General features: G+C 50.5%; 1 protein-coding gene across 1 annotated transcript in view; it reads right to left on the bottom strand.

Moving 5' to 3' along the window:
• The window catches only part of TNFRSF1A (TNF receptor superfamily member 1A), a 14,322-nt gene extending 2,523 nt beyond the window's left edge, over window positions 1-11,799 (bottom strand). The window contains exons 1-10 of the mRNA XM_019627667.1: window positions 11,460-11,799; window positions 4,778-4,931; window positions 4,398-4,526; window positions 4,047-4,196; window positions 3,726-3,804; window positions 1,756-1,838; window positions 1,535-1,699; window positions 1,155-1,283; window positions 804-953; window positions 483-561 (exon numbers count right to left, since the gene is read on the bottom strand). Coding sequence (XP_019483212.1) covers window positions 483-561; window positions 804-953; window positions 1,155-1,283; window positions 1,535-1,699; window positions 1,756-1,838; window positions 3,726-3,804; window positions 4,047-4,196; window positions 4,398-4,526; window positions 4,778-4,931; window positions 11,460-11,498 — 1,157 coding nt within the window. The 5' untranslated portion in view covers window positions 11,499-11,799. The remainder of the gene's footprint in view (window positions 1-482; window positions 562-803; window positions 954-1,154; window positions 1,284-1,534; window positions 1,700-1,755; window positions 1,839-3,725; window positions 3,805-4,046; window positions 4,197-4,397; window positions 4,527-4,777; window positions 4,932-11,459) is intronic.
• Between the last annotated feature and the right edge of the window lie 1,314 nt (window positions 11,800-13,113).

Genomic DNA, 13,113 nt, shown 5'->3' with positions numbered 1-13,113 from the left:
CACACACACACACACCTGCTGATTAAACCATGATACAGCATCAATTATAAGATGCAATCTGATTTCAGAGATGTAAAAGTGTGTGTTCTAGAATCAATAGTAGACCTTGTCACCTAAGAATCTCAATGTAAAAATAATAATAACATAAATGTTAAGTTAGAAGAACTACAAGTCCCTGGATTATAAGCCTCTATCCCCAGACTTCTGTTTTTTTTTTTAATATCTTTTTTTTATTTTTTAATATGGTAACTGTGTTTTTTCCAGGACCCATCAGCTCCAAGTCAAGTCGTTGTCCTTCAATCTAGTTGCAGAAGGCGCAGCTCACTGGCCCATGCAGGAATCGAACCGTCAACCTTGTTGTTCAGAGCACGCACTCTAACCCAACTGACCCACCCGGCCGACGTTGGTGACTCTCACCACAGCCACCCCATCACACCCTATGCTCCCTGACCCAGTGCTCAGTAGCTTACAGAGATACTCACTTATCACAGGACACACATTCGTTGTCTCTTAGGAAGAACCCCTTGTGGCAGGCACATACGGTGTTCTGTTTTTCCTTGCCTGTGGGGAGAGAGGCAGCACAACTTAAGGAGGACCGCCCTGCACCCTGAGCACAGGAAGGAGAGCCAGGAGGGGCTGGGATAGATGGCCAGAGTGAAGGTCCTCCCACAGACTGCAGCAGCAGGAAGAATAGGAAGTGCTGCCTCATGGGGCAGGGGTGCAGAAAGGTGGAGACCCTCATCCTGAGACAGGGCCTGCCCCTGCAGTGAGGAGGGGGCTGGGGTCGGGAAAGCCATGCTCACATGGGATTTGCCTCGTGCCATTGAGGCAGAGACTGCAGTTCAGGCACCGGAAAAGATCGCCATTCCAATGTTTCTGGTACTGGTTCTTCTTACAGCCACACACAGTGTCCTGGTCCACTGTGCAAGGAGAAAGCTCCTCCTGGCCCATTTCTGGTGAAGGGAAGAGATGGGAGTACGAACCTCTGTGACACGCGCTCACACCCATGCACCCTATCACATATGCACATGCTTTCCTGCCCACACCCAACAGCACAGATTGGCATACCCTCACGGGTGGCCAGACACACACACCCATCTCGAAGCCCACTTGACGTCTCCCATTTAAAGCCCTTGCTCTCTCCTGAGACTCACCTTTTCGGCACTTCCGGCAGCTGAAGCATTGACGGAAGTAGTTCTCAACAGCAGTAAAGGTGCCATTTTCACACTTCCTGCAGTCCGTGTCCAGCCCTGGGCCGGGACAGTCATTGTACAGGTAGGTCCCTGTGATAGGGGTGTCTGGGTCAGGCTGCAGCCAAGAGCTCAAGCAAGGAGCTCCATGCTAGGCAGAACAGCCTGGGCCACCTCTCCGAAATCTCTACGACAGAAAAGAAGGGAGAAAATCCCAGCCTAGGCGAAGCAGCTAAGTTAGGAGACTTGGAGACAGGGACCCCAGATTCTAGAACACTTGGAAAAAGCAAAAGAAGTAGCAGGGCCCCATAACTGAGGAGATCACTGTTACCACTCCCTCCTACCTTTGTGACACTTCGTACAGCAAATGGAATTGTTTTGAGGGTGGCTGTATTTTCCCTGGGGACACTTGCTGTCTCTTTTCTCCCGGTTCCTGAAGTGAGGGACCAGTCCAGTAACCCCGGAGGGGGATATTTCCACCAACAGAGCCAGGAGCACCTGGGGAAGAATCAGTAAAATACAGGAGAGGGCAGGTGAGCAAGGGCACTGGGTAATTTCTCCTCACCTGTGTCCTGAGAGTCCTTATCAGGGCTCCAGATTTCAGATGGGGTTTGGCAAAACTTCACGCACTCCGTGTTTGGCTTACAGCTAAAAGGAGAGATAGCACCAGTGAATAGGGACCCTCTCATAGGAGGAATACAGGTTCAAAAAAAGGGTGAAAAAAACCCCACCACATCGTTGGAAATTCTTTGCTTTACAAATATTTTAGCTATCTCTTGATATATAATGGAGATTAAACCTATCTTGGGAATTGATGCAAAGGAATGAAAAATAAGTTAATCACAGAATCATTTAATTTAGACCTGGAATTGATCTTGAAGAGGCTGTGTAGGAAGACTTAAAAGCAGTCAGGGTCAGGGTATAAATTCCAGCCCAGTCATTCGCTAGCAGTGTGACACCAAGCAAGTCATTTAACCTGTATGCCTCAGTTTCTTCATCAGGAAAACAGGGATCCTGCCCACCTGTCAGGACTGAGGATTAAGTGAGAGAATTATGCCTGACATACACTTAAGTGCTCGATAAATAGTAGCCATCATTGAATTGCTATTTAATCATTGTTCTACTGATGAGAATCTTGTGGCAAAGAGAAGTTAAAAAGCTTTTTCTCAAGATGACACTGCTACTGACAATACGTGACTTTGAGAGAGGGGTCAAGCATGCATGTGAAAAATTTTAAAATGCATGTTGCTGGGGGACACCAGACAGCACATCTTTCCATGTTGGAAGCTGTCACTGGGTAGTGTGGAGTGATGAGAACTACATGGGAGACCTTAGAGCAGCGGTTCTCAACCTGTGGGTTGCGACCCCTTTGGGGGTCAAACGACCCTTTCACAGGGGTCGCCGGGTACTCGTATGTGGGCGTATCTGCATGTGGGCCTGGAGACAGATAGAGGAGCGGTGTCTCGGTTCCTAAGACCATCAAAAATATGTGTTTTCCGATGGTCTTAGGTGACCCCTGTGAAAGGTTGAGAACCGCTGCCTTAGAGGAACTTGAGAAGGTGAGTTATCAGCAGGAACCTGAATGCAGGAAGAGGCACTTTTACCCACCTCATAAACTCATGATGAGAATTAAAAGGGGTGAGCGTAAAATCCCTTTCAAGGAGAAGAAACAAAACTTAGTAGGAAAAAGGAAATACACCTGTAGTTTCTTGTCAGACACTTTGTAGCTATTTTTTGTGATTCTTACAACTTCCAAGTGGATGTCGTTATCCTTAAAGGTAAGAAAACTAAGGCTCAGAAACATTAAGTCACTGCCCCAAAGTTGCACAGCCAGTAAGTGGCTAAGCAGATTTTTAAACCCAGGTCAGTTCAACTTTAGAGCCCACAGAGTTTCTTCCTTGCAAGTGAGAATGCAAGAACAGCCTCTGTGGAGCCAGGAGTGAGGAGGCTTGGTCAAAGGGACTTAGGTTTCATCAAACCTAAGATGCCATCAATAATGAGGCACCATTATTTGCATACCACACACACACACACACACACACACACACACACACACACACACACACACCTGCTGATTAAACCATGATACAGCATCAATTATAAGATGCAATCTGATTTCAGAGATGTAAAAGTGTGTGTTCTAGAATCAATAGTAGACCTTGTCACCTAAGAATCTCAATGTAAAAATAATAATAACATAAATGTTAAGTTAGAAGAACTACAAGTCCCTGGATTATAAGCCTCTATCCCCAGACTTCTGTTTTTTTTTTAAATATCTTTTTTTTATTTTTTAATATGGTAACTGTGTTTTTTCCAGGACCCATCAGCTCCAAGTCAAGTCGTTGTCCTTCAATCTAGTTGCAGAAGGCGCAGCTCACTGGCCCATGCAGGAATCGAACCGTCAACCTTGTTGTTCAGAGCACGCACTCTAACCCAACTGACCCACCCGGCCGACGTTGGTGACTCTCACCACAGCCACCCCATCACACCCTATGCTCCCTGACCCAGTGCTCAGTAGCTTACAGAGATACTCACTTATCACAGGACACACATTCGTTGTCTCTTAGGAAGAACCCCTTGTGGCAGGCACATACGGTGTTCTGTTTTTCCTTGCCTGTGGGGAGAGAGGCAGCACAACTTAAGGAGGACCGCCCTGCACCCTGAGCACAGGAAGGAGAGCCAGGAGGGGCTGGGATAGATGGCCAGAGTGAAGGTCCTCCCACAGACTGCAGCAGCAGGAAGAATAGGAAGTGCTCCCTCATGGGGCAGGGGTGCAGAAAGGTGGAGACCCTCATCCTGAGACAGGGCCTGCCCCTGCAGTGAGGAGGGGGCTGGGGTCGGGAAAGCCATGCTCACATGGGATTTGCCTCGTGCCATTGAGGCAGAGACTGCAGTTCAGGCACCGGAAAAGATCGCCATTCCAATGTTTCTGGTACTGGTTCTTCTTACAGCCACACACAGTGTCCTGGTCCACTGTGCAAGGAGAAAGCTCCTCCTGGCCCATTTCTGGTGAAGGGAAGAGATGGGAGTACGAACCTCTGTGACACGCGCTCACACCCATGCACCCTATCACATATGCACATGCTTTCCTGCCCACACCCAACAGCACAGATTGGCATACCCTCACGGGTGGCCAGACACGCACACCCATCTCGAAGCCCACTTGACGTCTCCCATTTAAAGCCCTTGCTCTCTCCTGAGACTCACCTTTTCGGCACTTCCGGCAGCTGAAGCATTGACGGAAGTAGTTCTCAACAGCAGTAAAGGTGCCATTTTCACACTTCCTGCAGTCCGTGTCCAGCCCTGGGCCGGGACAGTCATTGTACAGGTAGGTCCCTGTGATAGGGGTGTCTGGGTCAGGCTGCAGCCAAGAGCTCAAGCAAGGAGCTCCATGCTAGGCAGAACAGCCTGGGCCACCTCTCCGAAATCTCTACGACAGAAAAGAAGGGAGAAAATCCCAGCCTAGGCGAAGCAGCTAAGTTAGGAGACTTGGAGACAGGGACCCCACATTCTAGAACACTTGGAAAAAGCAAAAGAAGTAGCAGGGCCCCATAACTGAGGAGATCACTGTTACCACTCCCTCCTACCTTTGTGACACTTCGTACAGCAAATGGAATTGTTTTGAGGGTGGCTGTATTTTCCCTGGGGACACTTGCTGTCTCTTTTCTCCCGGTTCCTGAAGTGAGGGACCAGTCCAGTAACCCCGGAGGGGGATATTTCCACCAACAGAGCCAGGAGCACCTGGGGAAGAATCAGTAGAGGAGGTCTCATGAGGATCTAAGCTTGGACGGTTGGCACCATGCGATCTATACTTAATTGTTCTCTATTTGTCTTGTGTGCTAATTGTTCTGTGTCCCTCCAACTCAAGGCTGGTAGACTCCAGGTCTGGCTGTAGTTTATCTTTATTTCCCCATAGCAGCTAATAGTGTTGGACACGGCGCAGATGTTCAAGGAAAGCTATTTTTTTCTATTATTGGGAACTGATAGGTTACCTAAATTTTAGCCCTTGCCAACAAGCAGCCCTAAATATTGGGGTGGTGCGTTCCTTGTGCATTCACTTTGTGAACATTCATGAAGTTGGGATCTGTACTTTCCTGTATTATGTTATACCAGTAAAAAGTTCTTTATAAAACCGGATTTGAGTGGAGATGAGTGATGTTCCTGTGGGCACCGTTCCTGGAGAGAGCCCATAAGCCAAAGGAAAAGTTTCTTTATTAATTTGTATCAAAACCTCACTCAGGATCCCGCCCTCAGATTCCATGCTGCATCCCTTTCCACCACTAAATCTACACAAATACCGCAGGTTGGCCAGGGCAAATGGGGAGGGGAGTAAAAAGGAAAGTTTGAGGTCAGGGATGGGGTAGGCAGGTGACAAAGTTTCAATGGGGGCAAGAGTGGGCAAAGGCATGTAAGTTACATGCAACTAGAGCTGGCCAGCGGCTGGTGAGCTAGCTCAAGTGACCATGGAGTCAGGAGCTGAGGGTGTGCCAAGGAGTCCTGAAGCTCTTTGCACACTGGGGCATCCTGGAAGACATGTTTTATAGCCTCAGGCCAAGCCCACAGCAGTTGAATCACTTGCCCAGTTCTGGCTGAGGTGCCTGGACAGCAAAGGCAGGAGTCAAAGCTGAGCTCCAACCTAGACTTTGCTCTTTGCTTTTTGACCAGCTTTTTGCTGGCTTTCCCTCAGCCTTGTTTTTCTCTGCTATAAGAGCTGCTTTATGTAAAGATAAGAGGATATCATTAAAGTATGCTAAACACTGGGGAGCAACAGATCACAGAAACCCCAGCCAAGACAGAAGGGCCTAGCAGCCTGCAGTCACTCAGCAACAGCCTTGCAGCCTCAATGGCTCCGCATCTCAGCAGGCAGATAGGCAGGTCACAGCCTGTGTCACCCGCTGGGAGATGCTACAGCAGCCCAGAAGGCTGAGCCTCAGCCACAAACAGGGGAAGCCACACTCAAACACAGCAGCAATCCCCGCAGGGGTGCACCCCCCTACTCAGAGGGCAGCAGTCTTCCCTGGCCCACTCTGGCACTGTGCCATCTCTCCAAAGAACAGGACTGGGGCTTCCAGGGCAACAGGAAGAGTTTGGGGTTGTTATGGGAAGAACTTCCCGGTCCTGAAAAGAAGAGCTTTCCCCGAAGAAGAGCTCATAGCACCTAAGGTCATGGGCACTTGGAATTCCATCGGGGAGGGGGGGGAGCAAAGCCAACTGGCAGAGACAGAGTCGGGAAGAACTGGGGGGCTCCAGTTCTGGAACAGCCTAGCGGGGAGCTTTTCATGGACCTCTGGCCTGTGAGGAACACACTTCCCAGGAGGGAGGGAGAGAGGCTTTCTCAGGCCACGTGTCCCCTCCCTCTACAGCACCTTGAGGGTTAAGTCAGATCCGGGAAAGGGAAATCTTTTCCCAGCAGCTCCGCCCAGTGACTCAGGACAGAGGGAGGGAGGGGACCTGGGGGAGGCGAGAGGGAACTCGCAGCTTCCCCAGCGCTTCAAGGGCCATGAGTCAGCATAAACACTGCTGGGACCAGCCAATAGTTGGGATCCCTTCCTCCCACAGGCCAGTCCATCCCTCCAATCCCCACGCAGAGCCCCCTTTAGGGCTCCCTTTCCTCCCCTCCTCCTCAAAAGAGCCAGGCAATGGACCCTTGTCCCACTGGGCCCACATTATTTCGGGAAATGGCTCCCTCCTCCATTCCATCCCAAAGGGAAGTCTCCCTCGACCCCTGACTTCCTCCCAGCTAGTCTCTACCCACCCCTCCTTGAGGGCCCGTCAGTTCCTCCCCGCTCCTCAGCATCCTTCCTTCAGACTAGGCCCCACCCTGGCTCCTCCTCCTTGTTTAACCAGTCCCCTCTGGATAAACTGGGTCCCAGTTTTCTCACCCAGCCCCCTGACACTCCCCAATTCATGAAAGAAGCCAACCAAGGCTGCCCTCCGCCCACCCGGGTTCACTGTATTCCCACAGCCTGGCTGGTTCTGGCCAGTTGGGTTGGGTTTAGGGACCTCCCTGGAAGTCCCAGACAATCCTTAGGAAATAAGGCCAGTCCTGAGTCTCCTCAGCCCTTCCCCCAGGCCCACTGGCAGTACAGAAAAGACTCCAGAGCCCTGAAGACCCATTTCCAGGAGTAAGGGAGCATACGAGAAGGGATGCGAGACAACCAGCACTATATTGCCCAGGTCTCTCACGGCTCCCAGCAGTAGGCACCACTTGTTGGTACGGGTTGGCTCTGGTGAGCACACCTCCTTTGCAGCTGTATGTTGCAGCAAAAACAGCAAAAACAGGAGGTGAGCTCGGAGCACCCAGACTGCTGCCGTCACCTGAAGCAGGGGAAGGGCAGGAAGCTGGGGGTGCCTGTGGAGAGACAGTTGAGGGGGTGGCCCAGCACCCTCCAACTCCCCCACAACTTCCGCCTGGGGAGGCTTTCAAGTGTGACTTCCTGTGCTGGGTTGCAGCGTGGAGTAGGGAGTGGAAAGCGACCCTGTGGTCTAACTCTGACCCAGCCACCTCACAGGACCACTTAGCTGTTCCCTTCCCCCGCATGAATTTGTCCATTAAATTAAACTGTATTTGTTCATTAAATGTCAAAATCTTTGGGGAGCTCATGACAGCTTCTCCCCCATTAATGACGTTTCCCCCCACCCAAGCTCATTGGACGCTCAGCCCACTGTGAGCTTTAATAACATGAATTAACTATATCTACTCTTGGCTCTGAATATAATCATCTTGGGTGAGGAGATATGATCTCCCCAATAGACCATCAACTCTCTAAGAGATCAGAAAGAGTGTCTTGATCAGAGATAGTGCCCTATCTTCCTGGGTATCTTCTCAGCACCCACAACTGGGGGAGCAAAATAAACATGGATTCATGGGTTGATCTAATTGGCTGATCTGTCTTCCACTCCAGGTGAAGCCAGTGATTTCTAAAGAGGGAAGCAGGGAGTCAGTGTCCCACCCACAGTAGGAATATATTTATCTCCAGGGGAGAGCTCTCCAAGTAACACCCCCTCCATCCCACACCCATACACACAGACGAACACCCTCACTAGAGATGGTGAGAAGTGTTTCTCTCCCTTTGAGAGTCACTAGTAAGAGCAGCACCTACGAATGATACGAAGACAGATAAGAGTTTGAGAACCTCTGCTCTAGCGTGTTAGACACGTACTTCACTTGGTTATTCCCTGGACCCTTAACATGCCCCAAACTAAATTCAATTGCCTGGCCTAGACAAATGTCACACCACCAACTTCTCAGCACCAGTGTCAGAACGTTTGCCACCTTTCTTTCCTCAGGACCCCCCACCCCATCCCCTGCTGCCATCCAGCCTGTCAGTTTTCTTGTCAGTCCTTCCTCTGTGATCTCGTTTTCTCCATGTCCGTGCCACATACCTGGACTGTTGCCAACTGTCTTCCAGCCAATTGCCCAGCCCCCTTCCTGCTCCAACTCATCCTGCAGACTTTCTTATCTGTGTTCAGGCTTCAACTTGCACCTGCAATTGTGGGAATCTTCTTCTCAAGGCCTGACCTCAACATCATTTCCACAGGTAACCGCTTTTCTAAATAAGCTCTTGCAGAGGTACCTCACTGCTATTCTGAACACATTCTCCCAAATGCAATGGACCCTCAGAGAACCGTTTATGAATGAATGAATGAATGAATGAATGAATGAATGAATGAATGAATTCCTCTACCTGGGACCACGTTCTAGATCTTCTCTTCATCCCCTCCCTGACTTTCTCCGATTTTCTCATTCTCATTTCTCCTTGTTCCTACACATGGTCCTTCCACTCCAGCCAAGGTGTTCAGCTTCTTACCACTACCATTTCCAACACAAAACCCATCTCTCATTCTTCCACTCTCCCTCAAACCAGTCTCCCTTCTTTTTCTAGCCACCCTGCCAGTCAGTGCCTTCAATCTCAGCCCCAAATCCACTTTTCTATGTATGAGGCTTTCCCTCCCTCATCCCATCTGGCCAATCTTTTGTTCATTAATTCATTCAACAAATAGTTAAGGAGCAACCTGGCTGCCAGGGAGGCAGAGATGAAATACACCATTCGTGCTCTCATGAGTTCTCTGCTGGGTCAGAGACAGTCAACCATAGCCTCTGCGATCTGTGCAGGGAGCACTCCAGGAACACAGATACTGGAGTTGAGACCTGCTAAGCAAAAGGCAGCTTGACAGTGCTTTCCTCCTTGGCTCGGCCTCCCATCGGTGTTCCAGGGCACCACATCACAATGCTTTTGTGGGGATTTTCCTCCAGACTGTTCTCTGAAATCATTTTTTTTCTGGATGCTGTCTTGGCTCCTATACTGTAAGCTCTTGGAGTGCAGCAAAGTCCTGTTTGCTTTGTCACTGTCCTGTATTCTTCCCCACTACCATCCCCGACGCAGACACACTGCGTGCTCTGAATTGCCCATTGAATGGTGAGCAGTTGGAAAGCTCATCGAGAGCCTTACCCAGTCCTTGCATACCCCGTTTCCCCTCCAGCTCCAGGCTGAGCTGGCTCCCTCAACAGTCTTACCCCAACCTGGGCTGGATAAGCCCCAGGCACTTTCCTTTATCTGTTCAGGCTACCATACCCCTCTGTTTTCCAAACACCATGTAATTACTACTAATAGTACTAACACTAACTATAAAAGATATGTCTATTGAGTGCTTTCTATTTGCTATACCCTATTGCTCTGCTGGAATGTAGACACCATGAGGGCAGCGATTTTGCTCACTGCTGTAATCCTAGCACCTGTGTCTAGCACAGAGCAGGCACTTAATAAATTGAACACTTAATATATATCAATCTATTCAATCTTTAAAACAACATTAGGAGGGGAAAAAAACCAACACTATGAGGTAATGATAGTTATGTTCATTTTAGAGATAAAGTAAGGCATGAAGGGGTTATATAACCTGCTCAAGTGTAGGCAGCTAGTATGTGAAGGAGCCAGGATTTCAATCCAGGTGATCTACTCCCAAAGAGAGAAGTAAGATGGCAGGGCAACTGGGAGGGGAGATGGTGGGGGGTTGGGAGAAGAACACCCTTGAGAGAAGGGAAAAGATGGGGCTGGGGAGAAAAGATGAGGTGGGAGAAGCAGAAGAATAGTGAGACATGATAAAGAGGTGTTGCATGAGGAATTAAGGTCTAGAAATGTGGAGTATAGCAAGGAAGAGAGGGAACTAAGGGAGAAAGGGTTTTAAAAAGGGGAGTCTGAGCAATGTCTGAGGAGACTTCTGGGAGAGAAAGTATAACACCCTGAGGAGAGGAAAGGTGGGAGGAGCCACAGGTGGGCCAGGGACTCCGAAGAAACTGTCCAGCACAGGCTGGGAAATCCACCCAGCTAGGTAGGGGAGAGGGCTCAGGGCATCTGCAAAGGACGATGCCAGGACCCGAGGGAGGTCAAGGATACCTTGACACAAGGCTGAGGCAAGAGAAAGGGACATTTTCCAGTGACGAAAGCAACTTTATACCAACTTCCCCAAACTGAGCTGTAGCAGAAACCAAGGGATTGTTGTCTAAGGCTTTGGGGGAGAGCTGGAGGGCAGGCACAGGGTCACTGTCCAGGTGGCGGTGGTGTTAGCTACCTGGAGAGGGTGGGTCCAACAGAGGCCACCTGCCTAGAAGCTGAGTCAAAAGCAGAGGCTGCAGAATGCCCCCAAGTGGGAGGCCTGGGCCTGGGGAGAGCACTGGGGATGCTCTCCACCGGGCTGCACTGCCCCTCTGTTTCCCACTTGACTCTCAAATAGCCCCCACCACATGGCACCCCAAACTTACCCCACCAACCCACCTCCTCTCCCAGACTCAGTTTTCCCACTTCACTATCATCCAGCTGCTGCCCTCTAGCAAGAGTTTGCTCAGTCAGGACCCACTGGAAGCCTCACCTCTCCACAGCGCAACACACGCGGGGCCAGCCAGCTGACCCAGGGGACAGAGCTCTGGATCCTCTGGACTCTGAGAGGACTAAACTTCCTTCTTCCACTCCTTTCCTTTCCCTACCAAATCTGCCCCACCCTCGGCCATCACCTGCTCCCACATTTCCTGATACCCCGTAGCCCCCCAGCAAACTTCCTTGGCTGTCAGGGGCCAGGGCTCCCTCTTACTCCCTGCCTTTCAAACTTCTCCCTTGCCCCTGATTCAGGGCACGTGGATGAACAGGGAAACCTGGGCTTCTGTCAGGTCACGGCCTTCTCCCAACAAAGGCCCATTCGTGCCGGCCGGCGGAGGCGGCCCGCGGGTGCCCTTTGCCCACCAGCCCCCTCGGCCCTTGTCCCTGGTCTCACCAGTGGCAGCAGCAGGCCAGGCACGGTGGGGAGGCCCATGTCCGGCCAGCTGTGACCTCTCACTCCCCCATCAGGGCTCAGGCAGTGGCGGCAGTGGCGGCGGCAGGCGGGTGGCAGCGACAGAGTCCCGGCATGAGCGGGTCGGCAGGTCCCAAATGGAGCCTGGGCCTTGAGTAGGGGACTTACGAGTTGCGACTGGGATGGAAATTATGACCGGGTCCCAGAGGCCACAAACCCCGAAGGCCCGAACCTGAGCCTGAGTCCGGAGAACTCCGACAAAATTAAAGCAAGAGGAGAAAAGAGGAGGTGGGAGGGGTAGGGAGAGTGGCAAATGGGTGTTGCAACAGCGCGGGACAGGAAGAGCTTGGGGGAGGAGACGGGAGGAGGAGGTAGGAGGCGGGAGGAGGGGGCGAAAGTTCTTTAACCCTTTGTAGAGCAGTCAGAAGCCAGAGCCCTGGGTCCGCCCGCCATGCGCTCCCAACCCACCCATCTGACCACTCCCAACCAAACACCAAGGTGCAATCAGCCCCCTCCCTCCTCACCCCCATCACCAGGCCTTTCCCAAATGACCAACTATAGGAAGGGCTCTGCAGTCAGATTCACTGGGTACCAGTTTAGGATCCTCTACTTTTTAGCTGGGTGGTCTTGGACAAACAACCTAGACCAGGGGTCGGCAAGCTTTTGAGAAGAGCTGCCAGGGGTCAGCAAACTGCGGCTCGCGAGCCGCAGGCTCTGAAGTCAAAATGAAAATGAAAATAAAACTATCATAGTTTCATTTATAAAAATTTTAAAGGATATTATTCACATAATGGTGATTATGTAAAAATAGACTTATGGCTCACGAATAATTTTTAAATTGTAAGGGACAGGATTGGCTCTTCCAGGGGTGGGCAAACTTTTGAGACAGAACGTACCCAAAGAGCCGCAGGTGGCCTGTGAGCTGCAGTTTGCCGACACCCTTACCTAGACTCTCTGAACCTGTTTTCCTATTTGCAAAATGGAGAGAACCTATCTCATGTGGTTGCTGTAAGGATTTTTTGAAAGAGGGCAGATAAGCGTCTGATAGATGACAAGTACTCTGCTCCTTGGTAACTCTTCCTTTTTCCCCAAAGTTCTCCACTGACACCCTAATCTCCCACTTTATTGGGAATTTACCCTTCCAGCCCAAACCTCAGAGTAATTCCTAACCAAGGTTTTCTGCCCTTTCTGGGGCCCTCATACACAGTTCCCCCCAATCTGGTTCTTATCCAACCTGTGCTTGGCTGGGTCCCCCACCTGCTGATTCTAGCTCTGCCCCCAAACAATAGTGGGACCTCAGGCAGGACACCTCCACTGGGTTTCAGCTCCTTATTAAATGAGAAGAACAATGCCTACCTAGCCCACTGCTATGGGAAAGTGATGTCATGAGGATTAATGAGATCATATCTGTGAAAATGCTTTCAGAATTACAGATATCTCAATCGGATATCACTAATACATTCCCAGTGTCCTTTTCCCAGATATTCTGTACATCGGTCTAAACTGACTTTAGAGATAATCTACTGCACCCCTCTTGTTTTATAGATGAGAAAACTGAGGCCCAGAGACACACATGGCATGTTCCCTGCAGAGCCAGCAGAAATCCCAGACTCCAGGCTTCAATCTAAGGGCTCAT

Source organism: Hipposideros armiger, unplaced genomic scaffold, assembly GCF_001890085.2.
Source record: "Hipposideros armiger isolate ML-2016 unplaced genomic scaffold, ASM189008v1 scaffold_739, whole genome shotgun sequence".
Lineage (NCBI taxonomy): Eukaryota > Metazoa > Chordata > Mammalia > Chiroptera > Hipposideridae > Hipposideros > Hipposideros armiger.
Note: the sequence above shows the minus strand (reverse complement) of the source record. Positions and strands in the feature narration are given on the sequence as shown.